At 39.8% G+C, this 27,030-nt stretch overlaps 3 protein-coding genes and 1 long non-coding RNA gene across 12 annotated transcripts; 3 read left to right on the top strand and 1 right to left on the bottom strand.

The window, feature by feature from the left end:
- Positions 1 to 7,447: 7,447 nt before the first annotated feature.
- LOC133708540 (uncharacterized) lies at positions 7,448 to 9,670 on the top strand. The gene is made up of 5 exons (XR_009845883.1): positions 7,448 to 7,525; positions 7,618 to 7,836; positions 8,289 to 8,391; positions 9,185 to 9,272; positions 9,423 to 9,670. It is a non-coding gene; the product is annotated as an uncharacterized LOC133708540 (long non-coding RNA).
- A 306-nt stretch (positions 9,671 to 9,976) lies between these two features.
- Positions 9,977 to 22,398, top strand: LOC133708538 (uncharacterized). 9 transcript variants are annotated; one of them, XR_009845878.1, is made up of 6 exons: positions 9,977 to 10,679; positions 13,353 to 18,433; positions 20,363 to 20,954; positions 21,066 to 21,148; positions 21,487 to 21,578; positions 22,039 to 22,398. XR_009845878.1 is itself a non-coding variant. In XM_062134017.1 (2 exons), the coding sequence occupies exon 2, from the start codon at positions 13,437 to 13,439 to the stop codon at positions 16,365 to 16,367; it is 2,931 nt and encodes a 976-aa protein (XP_061990001.1). In that variant the 5' UTR covers positions 9,977 to 10,679; positions 13,353 to 13,436; the 3' UTR covers positions 16,368 to 19,644. The 9 variants fall into 9 exon arrangements, 1 of the variants encoding a protein (XP_061990001.1); XR_009845877.1 differs by having other exon boundaries at positions 19,857 to 20,954; XR_009845876.1 differs by having other exon boundaries at positions 13,353 to 19,495.
- A 472-nt stretch (positions 22,399 to 22,870) lies between these two features.
- On the top strand, positions 22,871 to 24,127 carry LOC133711839 (F-box/kelch-repeat protein At3g23880-like). The gene has a single exon (XM_062137925.1). It carries the CDS (start codon positions 22,871 to 22,873, stop codon positions 24,125 to 24,127), a length of 1,257 nt encoding a protein of 418 aa, XP_061993909.1.
- Positions 24,128 to 25,272: 1,145 nt separating this feature from the next.
- On the bottom strand, positions 25,273 to 26,597 carry LOC133707924 (uncharacterized). Its single transcript, XM_062133374.1, has 2 exons — positions 26,315 to 26,597; positions 25,273 to 26,208 (listed from the first exon to the last, which is right to left on the bottom strand). Exons 1-2 carry the CDS (start codon positions 26,414 to 26,416, stop codon positions 25,726 to 25,728), a joined length of 585 nt encoding a protein of 194 aa, XP_061989358.1. The 5' UTR covers positions 26,417 to 26,597; the 3' UTR covers positions 25,273 to 25,725.
- Between the last annotated feature and the right edge of the window lie 433 nt (positions 26,598 to 27,030).

The following is a 27,030-nucleotide window of genomic DNA, read 5'->3' as shown; positions in this document are numbered from 1 at the left end:
TAGAGCCTAGATCTAGTGAGGCTTTGCTTCGTCTTTCAACTTCAAGCTATTCTTGTGATTCGCTGAACATCTAAGGTGAATCGCCCTTGTCTCTGATGCTTTATGTAGTGATCTATGTACTTTGCACTGTGATCTTGAACAAATGAGCAAAAACATGTATAGATCTTGAGCATTGTGATTAATTGAGCAAAACTTGTGTGAGTTAAGCATGGAATGAAAATCAGGGAGTTCAATTACATATAGAGCAAAACTAGAGGAAAGATTGTGTTGTTTGTTAGCTAAATCAGAGAAAATCGAGTAAATTGAGTTGTGGCTGAGTAAATTGAGTGAAAAATCTGAGCAAAAATAGTGTCGATCTGTGTGCACTCTGCTGAATCTGCATGTTTTGAGTTAGTATCCTCTAGAAATTGTTGAGACTGTTACATTTGATATCTCCTGTAGTAGCATCGTGTCCAATCTTGCAGAAGAACTATTAATGGCACCTACGTTGTTACTACACCTGCTCTTACTCACTCGGATGTGCATTCACTTTTGATTATGATCACTATTTGACTTGGAGAAAGAAACTTCATCAAATGGAGTTTTTAGTTTGAGTCCACTCTTGCTGGAAATGGTCTCTTTGGCTACTATGATGGTACAGAGTTAGCACCTCCTCGCTATGCTCTTACAACTGAAGGTGAAGTCACTAGTGAAGAAACTGCAGCATATAAGGACTGGAAGCAAACTGATATGGCATTATTGAGCCTGCTTATGGCAACACTGAATGAAGACATTGTGGATGTGATTATTGGCTGCAAGACATCTAGAAAAGCCTGGCTTGCCCTTCAAGAACATTTTTCTGCTGTGTCAAGAGTGAGTATCATGCAACTAAAGACTGAGTTACAAACACTTCGTAAAGGTGGTGAATCTATTGAGAAGTACTTGCAAAGTGTGAAAAGTGCTCGTGACCAACTGTTATCTGTTGGAGTTGCTATTCCTGATGAAGATGTGATCATTGTTATTTTAAATGGACTGCCTGAAGAATATTCAACAGTTAGTACTGTGATAGAAGGAAGAGAGACACCAATTAATCTTCGTGATTTGAGGTCCCAATTACTCTCTGCAAAAAGGCGCATTGAGGGAAGTTTCTCTTTTCATTCCAACATGAGTGCCATGGTAGCTAGAGGAGATGAAACCAGAAATGAAGAGAGAGATGGTGATAGCAGAGGATGGAGTCTCAAGGATGACAGTAAGACCAAGAATGGAAAACAAAGTGGTGGCAGTGTTGAATGTCAAGTGTGTGGGAAAAGAGGTCATACTGTGGACACATGCTTTCGTGTTCACAAGTGTCAAATCTGTGGCAAACATGGGCATCTCACAAGCACATGCTATCAGAATCCTGAGTATAAAGGCCAGCAAGCACCTCCTGCCAGGCCATCAAGCAATGTACTCACACCTGAATGTCAAATTTGCTCTAAGAAGGGTCACACTGCTGCTAACTGTTTCTACAGAACTGATGTACCAGCTGGACATCCATCCTTGTCCATTCCAACTTGTCAAATCTGTGGATTAAAAGGTCATGTTGTCTTGAATTACACTCATAGGACCAACTTTGCCTACCAAAGATCTGATCCTCCTGCATCTCTTGCTGCATTAGCTACTCAATCTTCTGCAAGTTACAATAGTAGTTTTCAACAATCTCAAGGTGGATATCTTGTACCAACTGGAGCATCCAACTCTTGCTTTCCTGGTGGCTTCCATCCAAGCAGGGGTGCTTCAACATCTACTTCTGGCTACTCAATGAATCAAGCTGGTACATCTACTACATCAAATGCTCATGCCAACAATGAAGTGTGGGTAGGCGATTCTGGAGCTACACACCATATGACCTCTGATCTTTGGAATCTTACAATTGCTCAACCATACACTTCTGACAACAAAATTACCATTGGTAATGGTACAGGTTTGAATATAGCACATACTGGTTCTGGTTATATCAAGCTTGCTGATCATATCCTGAGACTTAACAAAGTGTTGCATGTTCCCAATTTTGCTATGAATCTGCTATCTTTTACAACACTTTGTTGAGATAATCATTGCTTTATAACACTTGATGAGAATGATATTGCTGTGCAGGACAAGGCATCCAAAACAGTTCTCTATCAAGGAAAGAGTAGTGAGGAGGGTCTGTTCCTCTTCAAGACACCATCTGTTGCTTCAATACCCGAGTTGTCTCATACTGCCTTACTTGGCTCTTCCATACCATATCCTGTGTGGCATCAGCGTTTAGGTCATCCCACTCAACCTATATTGTCCAAAATGTTATCTTGTTCTCAAATAAAGTCACCTAGTTCTGCTTCTAGTACTGTTTGTAAACATTGCTTAGAAGGCAAGATGCATAGACTACCTTTTCCCATTTCAGTAACCAAAAGCCCTCATCCTTTTCATCAAATACACTCAGACTTGTGGGGACCTGCTCCCTGCCTTTCTATTGAAGGATATAAATACTGTGTTACCTTCATTGATGATTGTACAAAGTTTGTGTGGATTTTTCCACTTATCAATAAATCAGATGTTCTTGCCCATTTTGTGAAATTTTGTGCTTTTGTTCATACACAGTTTGATTCCACAATTAAAATCCTTCAAACAGATGGAGGAGGTGAGTTTAATAGCAAAGCTTTCCAAAATTTCGTAGCTTCTAAAGGAATTCTGCATCACATTACTTGCCCTTATACTCCTCAGCAAAATGGAGTTGCTGAGAGGAAGAATAGACACATTGTAGAAATAGCCATTTCCCTGATGTCTACTGCTGGTCTCCCAAAACATTTTTGGTTTCATAGTGTATCTCATTCCTACTATCTTATCAATAGGATGCCGTGCAAGTCACTCAATATGAATTCTCCCTATGAGCTACTGTTTCACAAGGTTCCAGATGTCTCTCAACTTAAGGTGTTTGGTTCTTCTTGTTATCCATATCTTCGAACTTACACTCATGACAAATTAGATCCCAGGACTACACAATGTGTGTTCTTAGGATATGTCATTGGCTACAAGGGAGTCTTCTGTTATAGCATCTCTCATAACAAACTGTGGTTGTCTAGGCATGTCATTCATGATGAGTCGTGTTTTCCATTTCTATCTCGTTCTTACTGTGTGTCTTCTCTTGTTGATCCTGTCACATTCTTTCCTTCCTCTACACCTCCCACTACTCTTCCCAGGAACATGCCTGTCCTTCATTATACTGTTCCACTCAGTGAAGTCCCCACTGAGTTGGAGTGGGACAATGGTGCTAATAATAGTGTAAATAGTGGTGATGTGAGCATTGGAGTAGAAGCTACTGATGATGTTGTGTTGATAGAAGTAGAGGCAAGTAGTGATACAACTAGTAGTACTAATGAAGTGAGAACTTGTGAGCAGAATGTGCCTAGAGTTAGTCAATGTGATGATGTTGTTGTTGGTATTCCTGAGATAAGAAGTGATAATGTTGTTCCTGAAATAAGAAGTACGTAATGATCATCTTGCGCAGGAGAATGTTGTGGATAATGATCAACTTGATAGTGGTGGAGCCAGTGAAGGCCTTGCAGCTGCTCCAGTTGATGGTCTGAATACAAGTGAGGTTACTGCTTTACAATTTGGTGGAAATATTAATGGTGAATATCTTCCTCAGGAATTGGAGTTCATTGTGAACCAGAATTACAATGATCACAGTATGATGACTAGAGCCAAAAATGGGATTGTCAAATAGAAAACTTTTGAAGATTATTAATGTTTCTCTGCCGTTACACAACAAAAGCTATATGATGAGTATCATTTTTTTAGTGGCTTCACTGCTATATAAGATATTAGTGATGTTGTTGAACCTAAGTCTTTTAGGGCAGCTAATGGTAGGTCTGAATGGGATCAAGCTATGTTGGAGGAGATTGATGCCCTAAAGAAGCAAGGCACTTGGTCTCTTGTTCCATGTCCCAAAGACAGAAATATCGTGGGAAGCAAATGGATATACAAGGTTAAGAAAAATCTAGATGGCTCTATTTCAAGGTACAAAGCCAGGTTAGTAGCTCATGGATTTAGTCAAGCTAAAGGTCTTGATTATGATGAGACTTTTAGTCCTGTTGTAAGGCATAGCACAATAAGAGTTATATTGGCACTTGCAACTATGAACAACTGGGAGTTAAGACAATTAGATGTTAAAAATGCATTTCTGCATGGAGATTTGAAGGAAGAAGTCTATATGGCTCAGCCTCAAGGTTTTGTTGATCCTGAACATCCTGAGTATGTGTGCTTATTAAGAAAATCTCTCTATGGTCTAAAGCAAGCTCCACGAGCCTGGAATGAGAAGTTTACAAGTTTCTTACCAAGTCTTGGATTTACATTTTCTCATTCTGATCCAAGTCTCTTTATTAGACACACTGCAGAGGGAATGATTGCATTGCTACTGTATGTAGATGATATAGTGATTACTGCAGGTTCAAACTCTAGAGGTATTCATGAGGTTATCTCTGAACTAAGTATGGTCTTTGACATGAAGGATTTAGGTGCATTAACATACTTTCTGGGATTGGAAGTAAGCAAAGTGCAACATGGCATATTTCTCAGTCAAACCAAGTATGCTAAGGATCTGCTTGCCAAGACAGGAATGGATACTGTTAAATCGTGTAGTTCTCCATGTCTTCCTCATTATCAAATGACAAAGGATCAAGGTACTCCAATTAAGGATCCCACTACTTACAGAAGTATTGTAGGTGCTTTACAATACCTAACCTTCACTCGTCCTGATTTAGCTTATGCTGTCAACACTGTTTGCCAATTCATGACAAACCCTACTGATGCGCATTATGCTGCAGTTAAAAGAATCTTAAGGTACTTACAGGGATCATTGCATAAAGGTCTCTTCTATAGTTCTACTGGTGCCTTGAGCAATACTGTGGGTGTTAAAGCTTTTTGTGATGCTGATTGGGCCGGAGAGGTCATACAAAAGCGTTCTACCACTGGATTTGTTGTATACATTGGTTTGTGTCCAGTATCATGGCAGTCTAAGAAGCAAGGTACTGTGTCACGAAGCTCTACTGAGGCTGAATACAAAAGTCTAGCCAACACTGCTGCCGAGTTTAGCTGGATCAGGCACTTGTTATGTGATTTGAAGATTAAGATTCCTCGTGCTCCCTTGCTTAAGTGTGACAACTTGTCAGCTCTGGCCTTAGCATCTAATCCAGTCTTTAAGATCAAGCATCTAGATAATGCCTTTCACTTTGTTCGAGAACGTGTGCGGCACAATGATCTTCGCTTGGAATATGTTTCCACCGCAGAGTAGACTGCTGATATTTTGACAAAAGGATTGCCTTCACCTATCTTTCGGACACATTCTATCAATCTCAGACTAGTTACCCTAGCTGAGCTTGAGGAGGGGTGTTAGTTGATTACCAAAAGCTCTGGAAGTTTCAGGAGATATTTGGACACGTGCTTCATGCCAGCTGTTTCCAGTCATTAAGTCTCTTTCATTAGTTAATTAGTTACTAATTAGTTGATTAGGATAATTAGTTAGGTGTGTCTAGGGGGTTTTACGTTGTGTATAAATAGCAAATTGCTCTCTCATTTTCTGTAATGAAGTATTAAGAATCAATATACGAGTATACACTTTTCTCTCAAACTTTCTTCTTCTCCATTTCGTTGTTCTTCTTCACAAACCCTAGGTTTTCACTGGTACCATGGCTATCATGTGCGTTAAAGAAGATGATAATCGATTTCATTACCACCTTATGGGTTACTGCAATGGCTTGATATGTCTATATTGTGAAGATACGTACTCACGAAGATACCGCCGTCGAAGTTGTACAACTTCATCTGTGCTCCGTCGACTTGGTCGTATGGAATCCTTGCACTAGAGATGCAACTCTTTTAGGAGGAGTATTTCTAGGAGTTTTTTCGGGATTTGGTTATGATTCCACCACACAAGATTACAAGGTCATAGTAGAGTTCACAGATTCTGATCCTGATATAAGTGCAACTGCAAGTCCAACTCGAATTGACATCTTCTCTCTGAAAACGAGTTCATGGAGACTCGTTGAATGCCAAGAGCATTACGAATTGTTTGGGAATGGGTGCTTAGTAAACGGGACTCTAGCTACATTGGTTAGAGACTAAAAATCGTGAGAAAGATTGTCCTTTAACATCGCAAAACATCTCTTCAAGAATCATCTCTTTTGATCTAGCCAAAGAGACATTTCAGGAGGTCGCTACATTAACCAATCTTTTCGACAAAGAATGTGATCATGAGCTCTCTGTGGGAATTGGAACGACAATGGGAAATTGTCTCTTTGTGTATGTTCACGATCGGCACAATCACAATTACTATGTGGGTTTTGCCTATACAATATGGGTGATGAAGGAATATGGGATCGAGAAATCTTGGACTAAACTTGTACAGATTCCTTCAGATGTGTTTCGTGGGGTTTTTGCATTTTATCCGAAGCCTAAATGGATGTTAGAGAATGATGAAGTTTTGATAATCATGGAAGAGGATGATATGTATGATGAGGTGGCATTATATAATCCCAAGGAAAATACATTCAGGACTGTTCTCCAGGATTATTGCTTTTGGTGGCCGGGGTTCGACATTTTACACTGACTTTAGTTTCACCTAAAAATATCTGGTAGTATATGGTTTTGCTCTCCGTTGATCATGTCCTTCAATTGAAGCCAATTTGAAGTCATATGTAGTCTTGATTGTTATATATGTTCAATATAAATTGATATTTATCTTTGTTCAAATATACTCACGATCTTCCAATAAATTTTGTCTCTTGTTTATTGTGGAGCTGACCTGAAATTTAGAATCAACAACATCGATCATAATAATTGTGCAGTATTTTCTTGGTTTTGTTTAAACAAATTCTATTCACAAAGATCGGCAATGCACAAAATTCCTTCTAAATGAGTACGTGTCATATCAACTTGAACTCAAACTGATATTACGTACGTGAGATGGTTTGTTGCCTTTGTATAATGTACGGGAGCCATTGGCTATACCTCAAGTGGTAGAGAGCATTTCGATTCCAACATATAAGAGAAGAAATTGTCGTATAAAGATTGACCTACTTTCGCACAGCTCAAGTGGTAGAGAGCATGTACAGTGACGGATCTAGAATTTAAAAATGGGGTGGCCTGGAATTTTTTTTCTCTTATTAAAATAAAAGAAATAATTTAACAAAACGGCAAGAAACTGAGCTACCAACTAAAAAATATTTAACTAAATTATATATATGCATATACTTCATTGAGATGTCAAAGATAAGAAAGAACCCAACCAAAAAAATACCCCAAAAAACAAATGGAGAGAACAACTTTGTCGAAACCAATAACTTAAGTACAACGAAAGAGTACCAAGTTTCGAACCTGGGTTGCCAAGATCAAAACAAAAGTTCCTAGCCAAACCGCGCAACACCGAACTATTAGCAAGCTTGACACATTATCTATAATCTAAAGCGCGTGGACTGTTCACAGGCGCGTCACTATTCATTCGCGTGGTCACTGTTCATTCGAGCCCGAAGTAAATAACGCTTTTGCCCTTGGTGCTTACGTGAATTACAGTCGGCCATCGTTTGTTTTTCTTCTTATGCGTTGGTCTTTCTATATTTTCAGAATTTTTGAGTAGAAGAGACTGGAAACGCCGAGAATATCCATCAGATTCTAGATCTATCTAATCACTGTTCTGGCAATTTACCTTTGTACTATTCATAATCTGAGCATATAAGCCATAAGATTGACTCACGAGTGGCTTCGGGAACTCTCCATTTACGTCGACTCCAGCTCCTCCACTGTTTGCGATCTCCGATCAATGTCAACCTCCATAAAAACTGAGTTAGTATCATCAATCAATCACTTTCTTTCGGCTTTTTCTCTTTAAATTATGCATCTGATAAATTGTGGGTCTCTTATTTCAATTGAATTTAAGCTTGAATAGGATTTGTAAACCCAGAAACACATATTTTCAATTAGAAAGAAAAATTCGAATTTGGTTTACAAATTGAAATTTGGGATGATAGTAGTCAACTTCTTACTCAAATAGATCAATGTCTTTTAGATTACTGTATACAAGTGTATAAGTTGATTGATAAATCATTGTCTTTTAGTAATTCCACAGTTGTTAAGAATCTGTAACCGTTTGTTCTCCGAATTTGATTGCGGTTATTAAGTTGGTTTACAACAACAGCAGTTGCGTTTGAATCTTTCTTTTGTTTTTCTGAAATACACTAAAACTACAGATATTTAGCTATTGTGGATTTGTAGTTTGACTGATAAATTCTTTTCAGGTGTTCAGAATTGTCATGCATCAATTCATCAACCACAGTTTGAAATTGGATTAAGGCTTGCAGAACCTTACACTTTCATCAATTATTGTTGAGCTTCAACCAGGTAATTAAAACGTTCAATTTTATTTCATTTGGTTATAAAGCAGGTATGACTGATCAAATACATCTACTTCATTCCTTATGTTAGCTCTTTTCCCTGATAGGCACTTCTTTACCTTGGTTTAGTTACTGTTAGGCAAAACTAATACCAGAATTTTCAAAACAAAATAAATGCCCTAAGTATTGGAGAGAAAAAAAATTCAGCCAATCTATACATTATTTTGCAGTAGCTAATACGAAACATCAAATGCAAATTCCCCTCAGCTGAATCTAGAACATAAAAAGGGAATGCCACAGTATGCAGCCTAACTTCAACCCAAATCTGCTTCAAACTCAACAACCCTGAACACAATCTATTCACCAAACGTCCAAACCCAACCCACAGATCATCTAATGTTCTCAATATTCAACATAAGAAAATCTAAAGGCAGAAGCTTTCGCCCTCAAGCACTAATTAACAGTCTACCCAAAAGGAAAGTAGAAAGTTTTGGAAAGTAGCCTTTTATTTGTCTCTGTCTTTCCTTTGATTTTCAATTTTAAATGAAGGATTACTTCTGATGTCTCTGTCTCTGTCTTTCCTTTGATTTTCAATCTTTCTTTGTGGCATTTGTCTCATCTCTTTCATTTTCTGATTAAATCGATTTCTCTTTCTAAATCCAGGTAAAAAATGAATGACTTTACAATGCTAGGGGTTACACAAAATCTCATTAGTTGTATTCTTTCTGTCACTTAATTACACAAAATCTCATTAGTTGTATTCTTTCTGTCACTTAATGTTTCAACTTCGTTGATTACAGGAACTATGGCTGGTTGCTTCTTATGAATTAGCAAGCCTAAAGCGTTTTTAGTGGAGAAATAAGTGAATGGTGCGCTTCAACAAATCAGGTAATTGTCTATCTGTTTCTATATCTATCTCAATTTTTTTTTATTCCCTTCTCTAATTTCCTACTTTGGCATCTGAGTTTGTAAACCAGATAAATAATTCAAATAATTCTCAAGTCAAATAATTCTCTATATGTTTCTATATATTACCAGCTTGGACATCTATTGATAGCTTCTACAATGGCTATAAAATGATGCACCTACAAGATCTACAGAGATTGGAAGGAGTTCTATATGTTTCAAGAGTACATCAACACCATTAATGATCTGTAATAGTTCTGTATCAATGTTCACGCCTTAGGAGATTATAGTTACAGTTGCCACTGATTTTGGAGTGAAACCTACTCTTGCTCTTTGGGTTCATAGAATCCAGAAAGAGAGCGTGGGCTATGTAGCCTCATTTAGGCCGTGTTTGTTAGGGGGGATTGTGTTACCCCGGCTTAATTTCTTTTAGAGTCCTCCACTCTTCAAGCCAGGCTATGCTATAGAGTCCCTTGACCAATGTTTGGTGCCAGCGGGATTAAATATAGAACCTGCAAAACCTTCAACACCAGCAAAGCTCCACAATCCGTGAAGAGGGAAAACGACAGAAGAACCAAAGCTGTCCAAGTGGGCCAACTTCTTATTCGTCCGGGGGTGATTGGTTTCCGAGAAACAGCAAGAGAAAAACAAACCTAGCAAGAGAACCAAAGCAAGTCTGCTGGCTTTTTTCTCTCAGAAACCTCACGAGTCTCTGTTTGTACCCACATTTGCATGTCCACTCAGACATAACTAATGTGCATAGTTAGATTGATTTCTAATTACAATGAGCCGCTCAAAAGGTAATTGGGGGCCGATAGATAGAAATATTGGCCAATGAATAATTGGACAATTCATTTTGGTCCAAGACAAGTCACATAAAAACTAAGGCCAATGGGAAGTTTCGAAAGTTAGGCCATTGGTTATCGGCCGGCCCGTAGTCGTCAATTTAAAAAGAGACTTATTGTCTAAAATATCATCGGCCGATTGTTTAAATCCCTCTAGTCAGTTTCCAACTCGAACTCAACTTAGAAAGATAATAGCCGATGTAGTTAGTAGTTCAATCAAATTGAAGTTCATTAGCCGATGAAGAGAGTTCAATCCAAGGTAGTCTACTTCAAGTTTAATTGCAGCCGTTGATGAACACATCAGAGCCGATCCAGATAGAGTCCAGCGTCAAGTCAGCCGACGATAAGTATTGAAGCCAAAGCAAGATAGAGTCACTGAGCCAGAAGGAGGCCGAATTCCACTCAACTTCAAAGAGCCAAGAGATAAGTTCAAGTCACAAGAGCAGCCAATATAAATAGAAGCATCGACAGAAGACATAACACACACAACTCCAGAAACTCAAGCCATCAAGCTTTTCTTATTTTCGTATTACCTTTTGCTTAGGTAGAAGTTCCGTCTGTTTCCTTAGTTTATTTGCTCTGCTAGTTACAATCTCAGTTACTTTATCTTTCTTGTAGCCTAGTATCGATTTTGAATTATTTTCGTTGTTCTCTTTCAAACAATAGTTAATAATTTTCAGTTTGCTTCGTTTATTTGTTTAGCCATTCTATATTTCAGTTACTAGTCTTGTCTTTAATCTGCTTTCTATTTCCTTATTGTCTTTATGCATTACTTGTTTGATCATGCTATTTACTGTTCGTAGTCGCATAGTAGCTATTAATCTTGAAAATTTCATTCGTTACGAGTTTACTTTTACCGTTACTTGCTATTACTTGGATCCGATTGACTTAAGCCCTGTGACCAGACAATTCGTATTCACTCACACTCTCACAACCACACCCAATTCACCCGACCTTCAGCCATCAAGTCCTTGATCCAAAGGCAGCGAACTATCGGCCGAGAATCAGTTCCTTCCTCGGCCAACAATTGCTTGATAAGTCAGAACTACATCTACTACAACTACAATTGCACACTTGGCCTTCTGGCCGTGTGCTGGCACGCCCCGCAATCTACTCACCAAGAAGGACATTTGTTCCTTGATCTCTCGGCTTTCTGGCCGAGGTGATTTTTAGAGGCAACATCTTTTGGCACGCCCAGTGGGACACAAGATTACTATTTTCTTAAGGTTGAATGCAAGGGAAAGAGGTTAGTCAACAAAAACAAGACAACCCATACAGTGTAAACAGGGGAAAGAAGTGTCTTCGGTGCGGAGAGTCTGGACATAATTCAACTTTTTGTCCATCACGGCCGAAGCTCGATCTTACTCCGATCAGAATGTCACTTGAGTCTAGTGGGAATGGGACTTCAGATTCTTCATCGGCAGAGCAATCAGCCGATGAACGTAGAGCTCAAGAAGCAGCAAAGACTGCAGCAGCCGAATTAGCAGCAAGGCAGGATGCTACACAAGCAGCGGCAGCCGACGCCGCTGCAAGGCAAGAAGACATGAGACGAGCGGCCGCTGAAGCAGCTTTGGCCAGACAATCTACTGAAAGTTCATCTAGAGGCTCACCACTAAATGCTTTTCAGGGTGCCTCAAATAGCGCGACCACTCCCGACGCTATCATATATGCAGCTCGAGATGGAAGAGTCAGAGATACTGTGGAAGATGACTATTTAGAACCGGCTGGAGTGTCAGCCGAGTATATGTATAAAGTATTGAATGAAGTTTTTAAATTGCAGACGAATGAACTCGCTGCCCGAGGAGAAATCAACAATAGAACGTTGGTAGATCAGTTAGCCAATGTTTTGGGAGAGAATACTAACCGATCAATTGGAGGATTGCAAACGTCTCTTGAGCAGCTGAACCAAACAATGGCGGCTATGGTGAATGGTCAAAACACTTTGCAAACCTTGTTGATACAAAATCAACAAGGCCAACTTAACCAAGCACTTCAACCTCCATGGCAGCAAGCTCATGCTTATGTTCCACAGCCACAGGCTCAGTTTCCTATTGGTGGACAGCCATTCCAAGCTCAACCCCAATTTGGAATGGCCAATAACTATGTGCAACAGCCGATAAATAACAATAACGGTTTGGGAGGACAAAATCCACCTAGGAACGGGTTGACAGTCGAAGAAATTAGGAGAATCTGTGAAGAAACTGTTGGGCCGGCTCCCAGAAGAACGGCCAGGCCGAGATACACCAAACCATATTCGGAAAGGGTTGAAAACAGAGATTATCCGAGGGGATTCAAATTTCCTGACTTTCCTCTCTTCAGTGGAGATGATTACCAATCAACCATAGCACATATTTCTCGGTTCACAGCACGGTGTGCCGAACACTCTAGAGATGATGACTTGAAGCTGAAGTGGTTTGAAAACTCATTGACCGGCCCTGCACATGCGTGGTTTGTTAACTTGGCACCTAACTCTATTCAAAACTGGGCCGACATGGAAAGAGCTTTCCATGAGCAATTCTATCGAGTTGAACCAGAAGTCACAATTGCCGATTTGGCAAAGATGTATCAGGAAGCACATGAATCAGCCCAAGATTTCTTAGACAGATTTAAGGCCGCAAGAAACAAGTGCAGAGTTAATTTGGGAGAGCAAGAGTTTGTCCGGATAGCTCAACAAGGTCTAAATTACGAGTTGCGCAAGAAATATGAAGGAGTTGATATTAGGGACATCTTTGAATTAACCACTAGCGTGGCTAGATACGAGGCAATCATCAGAGAAGAAACTCAAGCTAGATCAGCCTCAAAGGGAACTTATTATAAGAATCCTACTGTTCATGCTATGGAGGCCAATTTCAAAGGTTTGAAGGTCGAGGAAGAAGATTCGGCCGATATCAATGCTGCCGAATTATTTATAAACAAGCCAGTGGTTTGTAAAGCCCTTGCAAAGCCAACAAACCCAATCAAGGATAAACCTCAGCCGATAACCTATCATACCAAAGATGGCACACCTTTAAGATTGACACCTACCCGCACTTACACTTTTGATATCACAAAGGCTGACATAATTTTTGATCAACTTCTTGCTGAGAAAGTAATTAAATTGCCAAACGGCCATGTTATACCTAAGGCCGATGAAATTAGAAATAAGTCTTATTGTAAATTTCATAATTCATGGAAGCATTCTACTAACAATTGTGTGGTTTACCGTGATGCTTTGTAGGATCTCATCGAGAAAGGAAAGCTGAAATTCCCCGAGACGAGCAAACCGGCTCAGCTTGTCGATACCGACCCATTTCCAGTCAACATGGTGTACGTCAACTTCCCAAGAGGTCACCGGAGGAATTGGCCAAATATGAACTTGTCTGATCCTAGGGCCCGTAGGAGGTATATGTTTCGTGACCAGAGGAGGGAGTCAGTTTATGACAGTCAGGATGAGGATGCATATGATATGACAATGCCACCGGCTTTGAAGGCCTCATCGTCCTCTACTTCAAAAGCACCGCTGGCCAGTGCTGTGATTCTGTGCAGCCGTTGCAACTGTGAGGTAACCCTCAGTAATCTTCTGCAAATCAAGAACCAAGAGTTAGCTACTGATCAACAGGTAAAGCCAGATTTAAAAGCTCCAACTAATTGTGAAGAAAATAAGAAAAGAGACACAGGAAAGAAACATGCTGGCAATGAATTGGAGACTCCCACGGCCAATTCGGCCGAGGATGACGTACTTAAGCTTTTTGGCCCTCACAGTCCCAAGGGATTTTATCAGGGACAGCAAACTTCCCAAAGTGTTTTTAAGAGGATAAAGGAATCTGAAAACGCCGAGAGCGGACGACTTTCGGTGAGGAGGAGGTTGACTTTTGAGGATGATGATCTTGAGGGAAATTTTGCTGATGGTTTCACTGGCCGACGGCGATCAGGTTTTGACCAAGATGATCGATTTTATGACCAAGATTACTTTGCTAGAAATAGAGGCCGTAGACCTTATAGGACATATCGGCCACCAGTTACTCATGACAATAGGTGGTATGGCCGAGCGGCCAGAGATCAACCATTTTCCCCTTTGACAAAAACTCAAAAGAGACGCATGCAGAGAGAAGTGGCGGCTGCGAGGCAGCAAGGGTCTGAGGGGCAGGAAATCAAACGCTCAACTGAAGCCGATAACAGAGAAGCCCCCATAATAAGAGAAAACTTTCATAAGGATTCAGGAGAACCTATGGAACTTGAGACCATCGGTGACCAGTTTGAGAATGTTCTTAGCTTCCCAAAGCTACCTCACCTGCGGTTTACCGAAGGAGGGGTAAAGATCTTCAAACATCTCAACCCTCCATTTAAGTTGGCTGAATTGGAGACAATGAGAAAGTTCCATCAGAAACATTCAGCCCTTGCAGTTTATGGGCTTCCGAGGAGCCAAGATTATATTCTCAATACAATAATAGCAAATTCTGATGCAGATCATGCTCTGATTCGGCAGGGTTTCCATAGCCGATTCATTACTCCTGGTTTGAAAGCCTTGTATCAAGCACATCGCAAAGGAATTCAAAAGAAGGATATAGTCGCTCAAATTCCAGTTTCAGAAGCCGACTTTCATTTCCTTAGATGTTTTCATAGAAGTCACTCGGCTGAGGAAACCTATGGCATAACGCTAGAAGAGGTCCAGCTCGCAAGAGAACTTGATGATTATTTAGAGAAGAAAGACTTCGCAACTGAAGAGCAAGCGAAAGCCGATGCCAGAGCTAAGGATATTGAGCAACAAAAGGAAATACAGAAGGCGGCTAAGGATAAGACGCCAAATGGGAAAATCCCCACCATAAAAGTACTGAGAGGACAGGATCCGCCGTTTTCAAATCAAGATCTAGGAATGATGAAGAAATATCATAGGATGTATTCAGCATTGGCCACTTATGGCCTAATGGAGGAGGAAAGCGCGATGATGAAAATGTTGGAAACGAATCTGTCTTCTGAATCTTACCTCATCACTGAGGATTCTAGCATCGGCTTAAAGATCAGTTATCAGGCAATGATGGAGAACTGTAAGATGGAAGCCAACATTGATAATTTGCCCATCTCTGATTCTGACCTTGCTTACCTTCGCACTTACCATAAACAACATCCGGCTGCTGAAATATATGGATTCACGTCCGCAGAGAGCAAACTATTGGACAATTTGTCCACATACCTGCGGGCTCGTGCAATTGAATGGCAAGCTGAGACAGAAAAGGCATCCACCAAGCTGACAACTGGGGCCATTGAAGAATTAAAGAAAGAGCAAGCCAGTCTCAATCAGAAGTTGAAAGATGAGGAAATGGTAGATGGTGCTGCCACGAACAATGGCAAGCAGGACGATTTTGGAGACGAAGGTGATGAGGAAGTCGATTATGGGGAAGAGGAGGAACAAGGTGACTACGAAAATGAAACTGGAATCGACTACGACATAGGAGATGACACAGCTTTTGACATAGAAAACTTATCCCCATTTTACAAGGACGAGGCCTTTGGAAAAGGAGAAGGTAATACAATGGACATCAACATGGTTTATGTCCTACCTTCAGAACTCAAAGCTCAACCAGGTCAGTCAAATGAACTGATCGGCGACTTTGTTGCCGATCAACAACCTCGATTTGAGATTGATGAAGTCGATGCCCAGTTGAAGGATGACGACGGCCGTGTGGTACTCACAAAACCAACGGCCAAAATGGCTCAACATTTGAAGCCGTTATACATCACGGCTTACATAGAGGGATATCCAATAACGAAAGTTTTGGTGGACAATGGTGCGGCAGTTAATGTGTTACCTACAGCCGTCATGAAGAAATTACGCAGAACTGAATCTGATTTGCTCCCTTCAGACATTACAGTGAGCAACTTCTCTGGAGGTAAAAGCAGGCCAAGAGGTATTCTCCCACTCGATGTCACTGTGGGGGAAAAGACAAACATGACAGCTTTCTTCGTGGTCGACTCATCTGCTCATTACAATGCATTGCTTGGCCGCGATTGGATTCACCAGAACATGTGCGTCCCTTCTTCCCTGCATCAAGTGTTGATCTTCTGGCATGGAGACAAAATTGAGGTCATTCCAGCAGACAATAACTCATTTCAGGCATCCACCAATGTAGTCGAAGCAAGGTTTTATGAGGATGACATTGGTTATTTTACTTTCAGTGGACGAGATAGCAAGGGCCGACCTACTCAAGTTACGGCCCAGAAAATTGTCAACCTAGGGAGTGAGGATGTTTTGTAAGATGCAGAGCGTCCAACCCTGGTTGACCTCTTCAAAGACAATATCAATGTCTAGAGACCCAAGGTCTCTAGAAAGAAAGGCCGCAGTCCGATCTATTTTAGGACGTTTGCTGGCCTATTGGGCCGACAGGACTACTAAGTCTAACTCGGCCATCAGCTTGATGGAATATATTACAGAACAACAGGAAGAAGAACTGCAGTTGGAAGATATCGGCCCAGCCCCGGCCAAATTAGAAGGTACTGAAGCCGAAACTCAAGATCCCGTAAACCAAAACGGATCAAAGGTATTATCCCACAATGTGGGAAGCTCGAGCTACTGAGTACTGGTGTGACCAAAGGTCGGCCACCAGCTTATAGTGTAAATATGTTTTGGCCATCTTGATTTTGGCCGATGCAATTCAGCCAAAAAGAATTTTATTTTTATCAGTTTGTTTGCTTGACCATTATGCTTCATTTGTACTTACTGATACAAGATATTATCTATACATGACACAACAATGTTTATGATACTTTACCGGCAAGCAAATACTTAATTAGTTTTTCATCGGCCCATAAGTTTCAATTGTTTACAAAAAAATCGGCCAATGGCCGACAAAGAGCCACATACATCAATCATCATTACTTGGCTAATAAAGCTTTCAGAGCTCCCAAGGTTCAACCAGTGTCCTGAGGGTCATTCTCAAGTTGCAAATGCGCGTTTGGTAATACTTTTTTGTTTGCCTTCATAATTGTCTTCTCTAGTCCATTTCGCAGCCATCGCTTGGCCGACACAATCTTACAAGTTATAGAGCATCATTGGTTCGCACATCATGTTTCTCAGTGTACATCAAGTTTCTCGTTATTCGGCGCTATTCGCCGAAAACTAAGAAACTTGGGGGGGGGCAAAGGCATATTACATGCATATGAGCCAAGATATTGTCGTTCAAAAAAAAAAAAAAAAAAAAAAGGATCAAAGAGGGAAACGGGTAGTTGGCTGCCAATTTTTCATTTTGTGTTGGCTGCCAACTTTTCATTTTGTGTTGGCTGCCAACTTTCTTTTTGTGTTGGCTGCCAACTTTCTTTTTGTGTTGGCTGCCAACTTTCATTTTTGAGTTGGCTGTCACTTTCTTTTTGTGTTGGCTGCCAACTTTTCATTTTGTGTTGGCTGCCAACTTTTTTCATTTTGTGTTGGCTGCCAACCTTTCATTTTGTGTTGGCTGCCAACTTTCTTTTTGTGTTGGCTGCCAACTTTCATTTTGTGTTGGCTGCCAACTTTCTTTTTGTGTTGGCTGCCAACTTTCATTTTTGAGTTGGCTGCCAACTTTCTTTTTGTGTTGGCTGCCAACTTTCATTTTGTGTTGGCTGCCAACTTTCATTTTGTGTTGGCTGCCAACTTTCTTTTTGTGTTGGCTGCCAACTTTCTTTTTGTGTTGGCTGCCAACTTTCATTTTGTGTTGGCTGCCAACTTTTCATTTTGTGTTGGCTGCCAATTTTTTTTTTTCATTTTGTGTTGGCTGCCTTTCTTTTAAGTTGGCTGACTTGAATTTCCTCATGCATGTTGGCCAACTTAAAAATGTGAACTCCCTTGTTGGCTTACTCTTCCTCACTTGGGCTCATTGGCCAACCTAAGGTTCTTCATGTGTTGGCTTACTCCTCCTTACTTTGGCCAACTTGAACTTTTTCATGTGTTGGCTTACTCAAAATAGATTGCTTGTTGGCTTACACTTCCTCACTTTGGCCAACTTGAAAATTGATTCCCTTGATGGCTTACTCTCTTTTGTTGGCTAACTTGGATTTTCTTACTCATTGGCCAACCTGAGATTTTTCATGTGTTGGCTTACTCCTCCTTACTTTGGCAAACTTGAAAATTGTTGGCCAAGTTGAACTTTTTCATTTGTTGGCTCCCACTAGCCACTCAATTCCTGGCCAACTTAAGGTTTTTCATGTGTTGGCCAACATGAGCTACAAATTGGCTTTCTAGTAATATGTTTTGTTTGTTGGCTGATATTTAGCATTTTCACCTGTTGGCTTCCATGAGCCACTCTCTCTTGTTGGCCAACTCCAATTCTATCAATCGACTAAACTCGAGTAAGTTATTTGTTGGCCTTCATTAGCCGATTTGCCTTTTCATTATTCTGTTGGCCGATTTGATTAATGTTTATTGGCTTACGTGCATCCATTGAGTTGTTGGCCACCATGAGGCATATTCACTTGTTGTCCTACTCAAACTTGTTTATTGGCTTACTCACAAACCGCTCACTTCGAATATCATTTTGTTCAGTTACTTGCTTAGGCCAATTTAGTCGATTTTCCGAAATATCATTCGACCAAGAAAATACATTCTAGCCATCAGGGAGGTCATGTGGGACATATTTACATGAGTTTTCGGAAGTCGATTAGGGGGCCAAGTTGACTCAAATTTCTCAACCACTCGGCGACATTCGCCGATGCTTAAGAAACTTGGGGGGGGGCAATGTTTGTACCCACATTTGCATGTCCACTCAGACATAACTAATGTGCATAGTTAGATTGATTTCTAATTACAATGAGCCGCTCAAAAGGTAATTGGGGGCCGATAGATAGAAATATTGGCCAATGAATAATTGGACAATTCATTTTGGTCCAAGACAAGTCACATAAAAACTAAGGCCAATGGGAAGTTTCGAAAGTTAGGCCATTGGTTATCGGCCGGCCCGTAGTCGTCAATTTAAAAAGAGACTTATTGTCTAAAATATCATCGGCCGATTGTTTAAATCCCTCTAGTCAGTTTCCAACTCGAACTCAACTTAGAAAGATAATAGCCGATGTAGTTAGTAGTTCAATCAAATTGAAGTTCATTAGCCGATGAAGAGAGTTCAATCCAAGGTAGTCTACTTCAAGTTTAATTGCAGCCGTTGATGAACACATCAGAGCCGATCCAGATAGAGTCCAGCGTCAAGTCAGCCGACGATAAGTATTGAAGCCAAAGCAAGATAGAGTCACTGAGCCAGAAGGAGGCCGAATTCCACTCAACTTCAAAGAGCCAAGAGATAAGTTCAAGTCACAAGAGCAGCCAATATAAATAGAAGCATCGACAGAAGACATAACACACACAACTCCAGAAACTCAAGCCATCAAGCTTTTCTTATTTTCGTATTACCTTTTGCTTAGGTAGAAGTTCCGTCTGTTTCCTTAGTTTATTTGCTCTGCTAGTTACAATCTCAGTTACTTTATCTTTCTTGTAGCCTAGTATCGATTTTGAATTATTTTCGTTGTTCTCTTTCAAACAATAGTTAATAATTTTCAGTTTGCTTCGTTTATTTGTTTAGCCATTCTATATTTCAGTTACTAGTCTTGTCTTTAATCTGCTTTCTATTTCCTTATTGTCTTTATGCATTACTTGTTTGATCATGCTATTTACTGTTCGTAGTCGCATAGTAGCTATTAATCTTGAAAATTTCATTCGTTACGAGTTTACTTTTACCGTTACTTGCTATTACTTGGATCCGATTGACTTAAGCCCTGTGACCAGACAATTCGTATTCACTCACACTCTCACAACCACACCCAATTCACCCGACCTTCAGCCATCAAGTCCTTGATCCAAAGGCAGCGAACTATCGGCCGAGAATCAGTTCCTTCCTCGGCCAACAATTGCTTGATAAGTCAGAACTACATCTACTACAACTACAATTGCACACTTGGCCTTCTGGCCGTGTGCTGGCACGCCCCGCAATCTACTCACCAAGAAGGACATTTGTTCCTTGATCTCTCGGCTTTCTGGCCGAGGTGATTTTTAGAGGCAACAGTCTCTGAATCGAAGCACAGAAGCACCAACCCACCACCACCTTCACTACCAGGTTTACTGATCGCAACCCACAACTTCTTAAATGTTAGATTTTGAAAATTTCATTGCTTTTTCTTCAATTTGTGGTTGTTGTGGTTGTTGAATTGGCTAAAGTTGATGATTAGGGGATCTGGGTCATTGAAATTTGTTGGTTTTAATGGCAGCTTTTGTGGGTTGAGGTTGAATTGCAGGTTGAGAATGATGAGAGAACGACGAATGGAAGGGAAGAGACGAAGAGTAGATCGAGTGAATGGGGCTTCCACAATCCCATGATTTTTGGTGGGTTTGTGTTAGACGGTGTCGGGGTGGTTTTTGGGACTGTGGAGTCTCATTAAAAAGAGTCCCCTTGCTGCCAAACATGGGATAACTGGGATTGGACTAGATAAGAATGTCCAATCCAGTCCAATCCCGTGTAACAAACACCACCTTAGCGTTTAACTACCAAAAGATAATAATTGTTTATATACTCTAATCGACTGAAAACACATATCGATAATAAAAATACCCGCAGCAAAGCGCGGGCTATCTATCTAGTAATAATATATATCTAATGTTTTGGGGTGGGGCTGAAGCCACTCAACTAATTACGCGTCATGGCACAAAAGACAAGACGGACCGCGTAAGTGGAGAGCCTCTCCAGTCCCGCCCTATATATTAAGCCCCTTCAAATTTCAAATATCAAATACTCAGATCTCTCTCTCTCTGGTTTCTCTCGACGATTTCCAATCTCCCGGAGCCACCGAGCTTCTGCATTTCGTCAACCTAACCGAGAGCGAAGATGAAGTAAGTCACAGATTTGCTAACTCCTCTCTCTGTTTGCTTTAATCCGGATCGTATATATAGCCTTGTTTTTCACTTTGAAATAACCTTTCGTTTCTCTGCGATGATCTTCAGAGCCGAAGATCAAAGCCAGCTACAGCTCGTCGAACGCCAAGACATCGACGATGAAGACGACCTCTTCGAAGTGATCGATAAGCGTAAGCTTCACGACCTTCGCTCCTATATCAATTTCCAATTTCCAATTTCCGTTCACATACTTCAATTCTCGATTTCTCTCATTTGGCTTTGCTTCATCTATGCAATATTTATGCTCTCAAGCTCGATCGCTTGATTTGCTTGATCACAAAACTGCTTCGTTAACTGTATTTTCAGTCAATTTTCAAATTTCCGATGGATTTGCTTAGTTTTTCTGGTTTCGTAGAAGTCGAGTGTGGTTTGGTCACGATTTTCAGATTAGACTTAAAATTGTAAGCGAAATTTGCTTCGGAAGTGACTAAATCGGAGTTGTAATGGAGCGATGAGTTTTTGAGTGCAGTGATTGCTCAGGGAATCAATGCCGGAGATGTTAAGAAGCTTCAGGACGCAGGGATCTACACTTGCAATGGTTTGATGATGCACACCAAGAAGGTATAGCGAATTTCACCTCTAATTTTTCGAAACCGTAAATGAAATGTTAAGTATACAGTTGTGGTCTTTCACCAGAAGTCTGGCATTTGAGTAGTGAAATGTTAAGTATACAGTTACTGGGATTTTCAGCCATCTTGCATATCATTCAGTTTGATTAACAGAGAAATTATACAGCATTAAGAAGCATGTTGCCATTACTCAAAAAAAAAAAAACAAGAAGAAGCATTTTGCCAAACAAGTGATAATTGTGGGTTTTGGACTGCTGCAATGATATGCCAATACTGCTTTTACAACTGTGCATGCCGTATCTGCTTTTTCTCAGCCACTTCGTGAAGAACGTAACCGATTGCTTTATGTTCCGATAGAAAACTTCTTTGGATATCGAATTCTGCTTTATATTTCATGGTGATGGGATCTGTCTTTATGTTACTAGGTACTTTCTTGATTGTTCTCCATACAGGAACAAGCTCTCATAAGAATCTGCTGGCCGGTTGTAACAATCGACATGGACGTGTGTCAAGGACGTACTGGAGTGGATATAGATTTAAGAATCCAACCAAATGAAAAGGAGAGTCCAATAAGAAATGGAATTCAAAACATTCGACAGGATTGGATGAATATTGTCAGCAAATTGAGTGGAAGGGTTCAAGAAATTTGTGCGACAATATCAAACCAAAATGCAAATATGCTCAACAATTCAAATTAATAGACAATATCTTGGAATGTAAAAGTCAAAAGGATCGAGTTTAATCTTATTTCCCGTTATTTGTTTTGGAATCTCATTGAATGAGAGAATAATTAGATAATCTTAAGAAATTAACTATTTATTGTACTTACTTCAAGAGAAGAAAAAAGTAGAAGGAATAGTTGCAGAAGAAATATTATGTATTTAATGACAAGATCACATAGCAATTATAAAAAAAAAATTATAAAAAAAAGTGGAAGTGAGATAGGAAGATCCTATGTGCCTCCGCCTCTAACTAATAAGTAGATAGATTGTGTACACCTTCTTGTTATCGTCGAGATCTTCTCCATGTGCTTTTGGTATGATCAACATTTAATAAGAGATTGATAAAATATATATTTTTCTCCTTTTTCGGCTGGGAATACTACTTGGTTAAGGAAACTACAACCGGCTTTTCTGGCCCCTTGTTCACCAAAAAAGGAAACTACAACCGCGCACAATTATTAGACTTGGCGCTTAAGAAAAGTCCGAGACTCCCACGCCTATATATGAAAGAGATGAGAGAGGACTGCAATCAACCACCATAATACCAGTACCCAATCTTAACATGGAGGTGATCCTCGACGGCAGCCTTGCCTCGGAAATTCTTGTCGAGATACTGTCTAGGCTTCCTTTCCAATCACTACGACAATTTCGTTTTGTATGCAAGTCATGGTGTACTTTAATATCCAGTTCATATTTTCTCATCAAACACACCAGGGTCACTGTTGGAGATAGAAGCAGGTTAAAGTTCCTATATGGATTAGATCCACCCCGATTCATACACTATGAAGCATTATTGAACAAGGATGGTCCTGTTGCACCTAGGAAACTTGTTGCCCCTATGTGCGTTAAAGAAGATGATAATCGATATAGTTACCGCCTTATAGGTTCCTGCAATGGCTTGATATGTCTATATTGTGAAGATACTCACGAAGAGACCACCGAGGAAGAAGATACCACCGACGAAGTTATACAACTTCATCTGTGCTCCGTCGACTTGGTCGTATGGAACCCTTGCACTAGAGATGCATGCAGGTTATCAGGACCGACTCTTCCGACTCTTTTAGGAAGCGTATTTGTAGGAGCTTTTTCGGGATTTGGTTATGATTCCACCACCCAAGATTACAAGGTCATAGTAGAGTTCACAGATTCTGATCCTGATATAAGTGCAAGTGCAAGTCCAACTCGAATTGCCATCTTCTCTCTGAAAACGAGTTCATGGAGACTCGTTGAATGCCAAAAGCATTACGAATTGTCTGGGAACGGGTGCTTAGTAAACGGAACTCTAAATTGGTTAGAGACTAAAAATCGTGAGAAGCGTTGTCCTTTAACATCGCAAAACATCTGTTCAAGAATCATCTCTTTTGATCTAGCCAAAGAGACATTTCAGGAAGTCGCTACATTAACCAATATTTTCGACAAAGAATGTGATCATGAGCTCTCTGTGGGAATTGGAACGACAATGGGAAATTGTCTCTTTGTGTATGTTCACGATCGGCACAATCATAATTACAATATGGGTTTTGCCTACACAATATGGGTGATGAAGGAATATGGGATCGAGAAATCTTGGACTAAACTTGTACAGATTCCTTCAGATATGTTTCATGGATATGGGGGTTTTACATGTTATCCGAAGCCTAAATGGATGTTAGAGAATGACGAAGTTTTGATAATCTTGGAAGAGGATGATATGTATGATGAGGTGGCATTATATAATCCCAAGGAAAATACATTGAGGACTGTTCTTCAGGATTATTGCTTTTGGTGGGGTTCGACATTTTACACTGACACTTTAGTTTCACCTAAAAATATCTGTTAGTATATGGTTTTGCTTTCTGTTGATCCCCTCCTTTATTGAAGCCAATTTGAAGTCACATATAGTCTTGATTGTTATGTTCAATAAAATATATACCATAGTGATATTTATCTTTGCTCATATATAATTACGATCTCCCAATGATTTTTGTCTCTTGTTTATTGTGGAGCTGACCTGAATTTTAGAATCAACAACATCGATCATATATAATAATAGTGCAGTATATATTTTCTTGGTTTAGCTTGCAGCACGCAGGACTAGCATGCGGATATTTGTATACAATCCTGTTATGTTCAATAAAATATATACCATAGTGATATTTATCTTTGCTCAAATATAATTACGATCTCCCAATGATTTTTGTCTCTTGTTTATTGTGGAGCTGACCTGAATTTTAGAATCAACAACATCGATCATAATAATAGTGCAGTATATATTTTCTTGGTTTAGCTTGCAGCACGCAGGACTAGCATGCGGATATTTGTATACAATCCTGTTAATGAGCTCAACAATACCATTTTCATTTTCCCCTCAACATCAAACTAGCACAAGGACCACGTACAAGAAGAGCAATTCCGACCCACCCGTATCACAACAATATTTCTACAATTGAACTCCTCTACTGGCTGGTACACTGCCAACAATCCAACACTGCCAACAATCCAATCCCCGAAGCCACAATCCAAGAAGAAAGGACATGACCTGAACTGCTTTGGGTTGGGTGGATAAGTAGTTTAACAAATGTGGCATCCCTCTTGGGTTGGGTGAAAACGCACTGAGGATTGTTCTTCGGGATTATTTCTTTCGATCATTTACTTTGAGAGTTTGAGAGTTGAGTTTCACCTGGAAATAAACACTAGTGTAGATTTGTGCTCTCCAACTCTTAATCATGTCCTTCATTTTATGGCTTATGGTTGGCTAAAGAAGTAATGTTAAATTTCAGTTCCGGACTAAAAGTGTGATTGGTGGTGGTGGTGGTGGTGGTGGTGAGATATTTGTCTTTCTCAAATATTTCAGTTCAAATGTTTTTTAATATTTAAGGGATATTTTGGTAAAAAAAATTTTGGCTGACAAACTCTCTTCTCTTAATAATAGTATATATATATATATATATTAGGAGAAACGATAACACTTTTATTATTCGGACTCAAGTACAATTAGCCAACAATGAAAATTGCAATCTAATCAAATCTGTATTGCAGGGATAACACACCATTTCATAATCCCTGGAACATCAAAATGCGCCTTCTAGTATGGCAAATGAACCCTTGAACCTAATCTACTACACTAGCTATTTTGTAAGACCATCTAAAGCCATGCTAGTGATGCTAAACTACTGGAAATTTTTGGGTCATTAGGTTCGACATTTACTAAAGGCTATCAGATTCATTCAAATAGAGAATAACACATCTCATACTATATTTTCAGGCGAAAATAAGAACAATTTTCAATCAAAAATAAACCCATGTTCTTATTGCCAATCAACTCCTCATATTTTCTTTTCATTTCCTAGCAAGAAAATAGAACACAAAGCCAAAAAAAAAAAAAAAAAATGAAGATTGAGCACAGTCGGGATTATTACTAGAGAGTATTAATGTACCTCAATTGACAGCCGAATTCACCTTGATATATTTGACAGGCCATGCGATTACACTTCCTCTAGATGCATCAAGCTTATTGAACTCACTTGTCGGTTGATACAAAGCTATATCATGAAAAACTTCGCGCACTGAAATTTTCCAACAATCATGGCCTAGAGGCACATGATGCACCAAAGCTTCTGGATCTTTTGACAAAATGCCACCAGTAGCAACGACTTCTTCTTCTTTAGCAAACCAACTTAGCAAGTACAATTTTTCCGCTGCATCTGTCTTTTGGCTCTTTCTTGGTCTACCATTTCCCAAATGTGGCTCCTTTCCATCGGTATTTTCTTTGATTTGCTCCCTACTGCCCCTCTCCCTGTTAGAACTTATAACACTTGCATCTTTTTGCTTGCTTTGTGCTATATCACTAGAACAGTTCAGATTCTCTTTTCGTTTTCTCTGTGCAACCCAATTAACAGAATGTTGCACACTTGTGTTTTCCTTAAATAACAGCAAACAAAACAATAATTATTTGACCAATTAAATGAGATAAATAGCATGAACAAAACTGAAAACTGAAAACAATAACTTAATGTTGAAGACTTACATTGACGTTCTCTCCTTTGTCTAGCCGAGTAACGAGACCTTGCACTAACTCTGTCAATCGGTCCACCTGTTGTGTTTGAGCAGCAAGAGCGTTCTCTAGCATAGTGACCTTATTAGCAACGTGTGTCTGACCATCCACTTTTGAAGGGAGTGCACCAAACCCAAGCCCTCTAACTCGTCCTCGCGGGTCAGGACCAAGTGCCTTTGCAACAGCATCAGCTTTTATTGAACATGGTTGTGTTACTTCTTCTTCTTCCTTGTACTTTCGTACTAGTTTCTGGAAAATACATAATAGAATCCATCAATGTTATTGATGAAAGTTATTGTAAGTATGAGTTGACTAAATTGAAAATGGTTGTGTTACTATTATTAGCAACGTGTTGCTAAATTGAAAATGCTATTATTAGCAACGTGTGTCTGACCATGTATTATGAGTTGACTAAATTGAAAATGCTATTATTAGCAACGTGTGTCTGACCATCCACTTTTGAAGGGAGTGCACCAAACCCAAGCCCTCTAACTCGTCCTCGCGGGTCAGGACCAAGTGCCTTTGCAACAGCATCAGCTTTTATTGAACATGGTTGTGTTACTTCTTCTTCTTCCTTGTACTTTCGTACTAGTTTCTGGAAAATACATAATAGAATCCATCAATGCTATTGATGAAAGTTATTGTAAGTATGAGTTGACTAAATTGAAAATAATGTTCAATTCTAACTT

This window comes from Rosa rugosa, chromosome 5 (assembly GCF_958449725.1).
Source record: "Rosa rugosa chromosome 5, drRosRugo1.1, whole genome shotgun sequence".
NCBI classification, from domain to species: domain Eukaryota; kingdom Viridiplantae; phylum Streptophyta; class Magnoliopsida; order Rosales; family Rosaceae; genus Rosa; species Rosa rugosa.
Note: the sequence above shows the minus strand (reverse complement) of the source record. Positions and strands in the feature narration are given on the sequence as shown.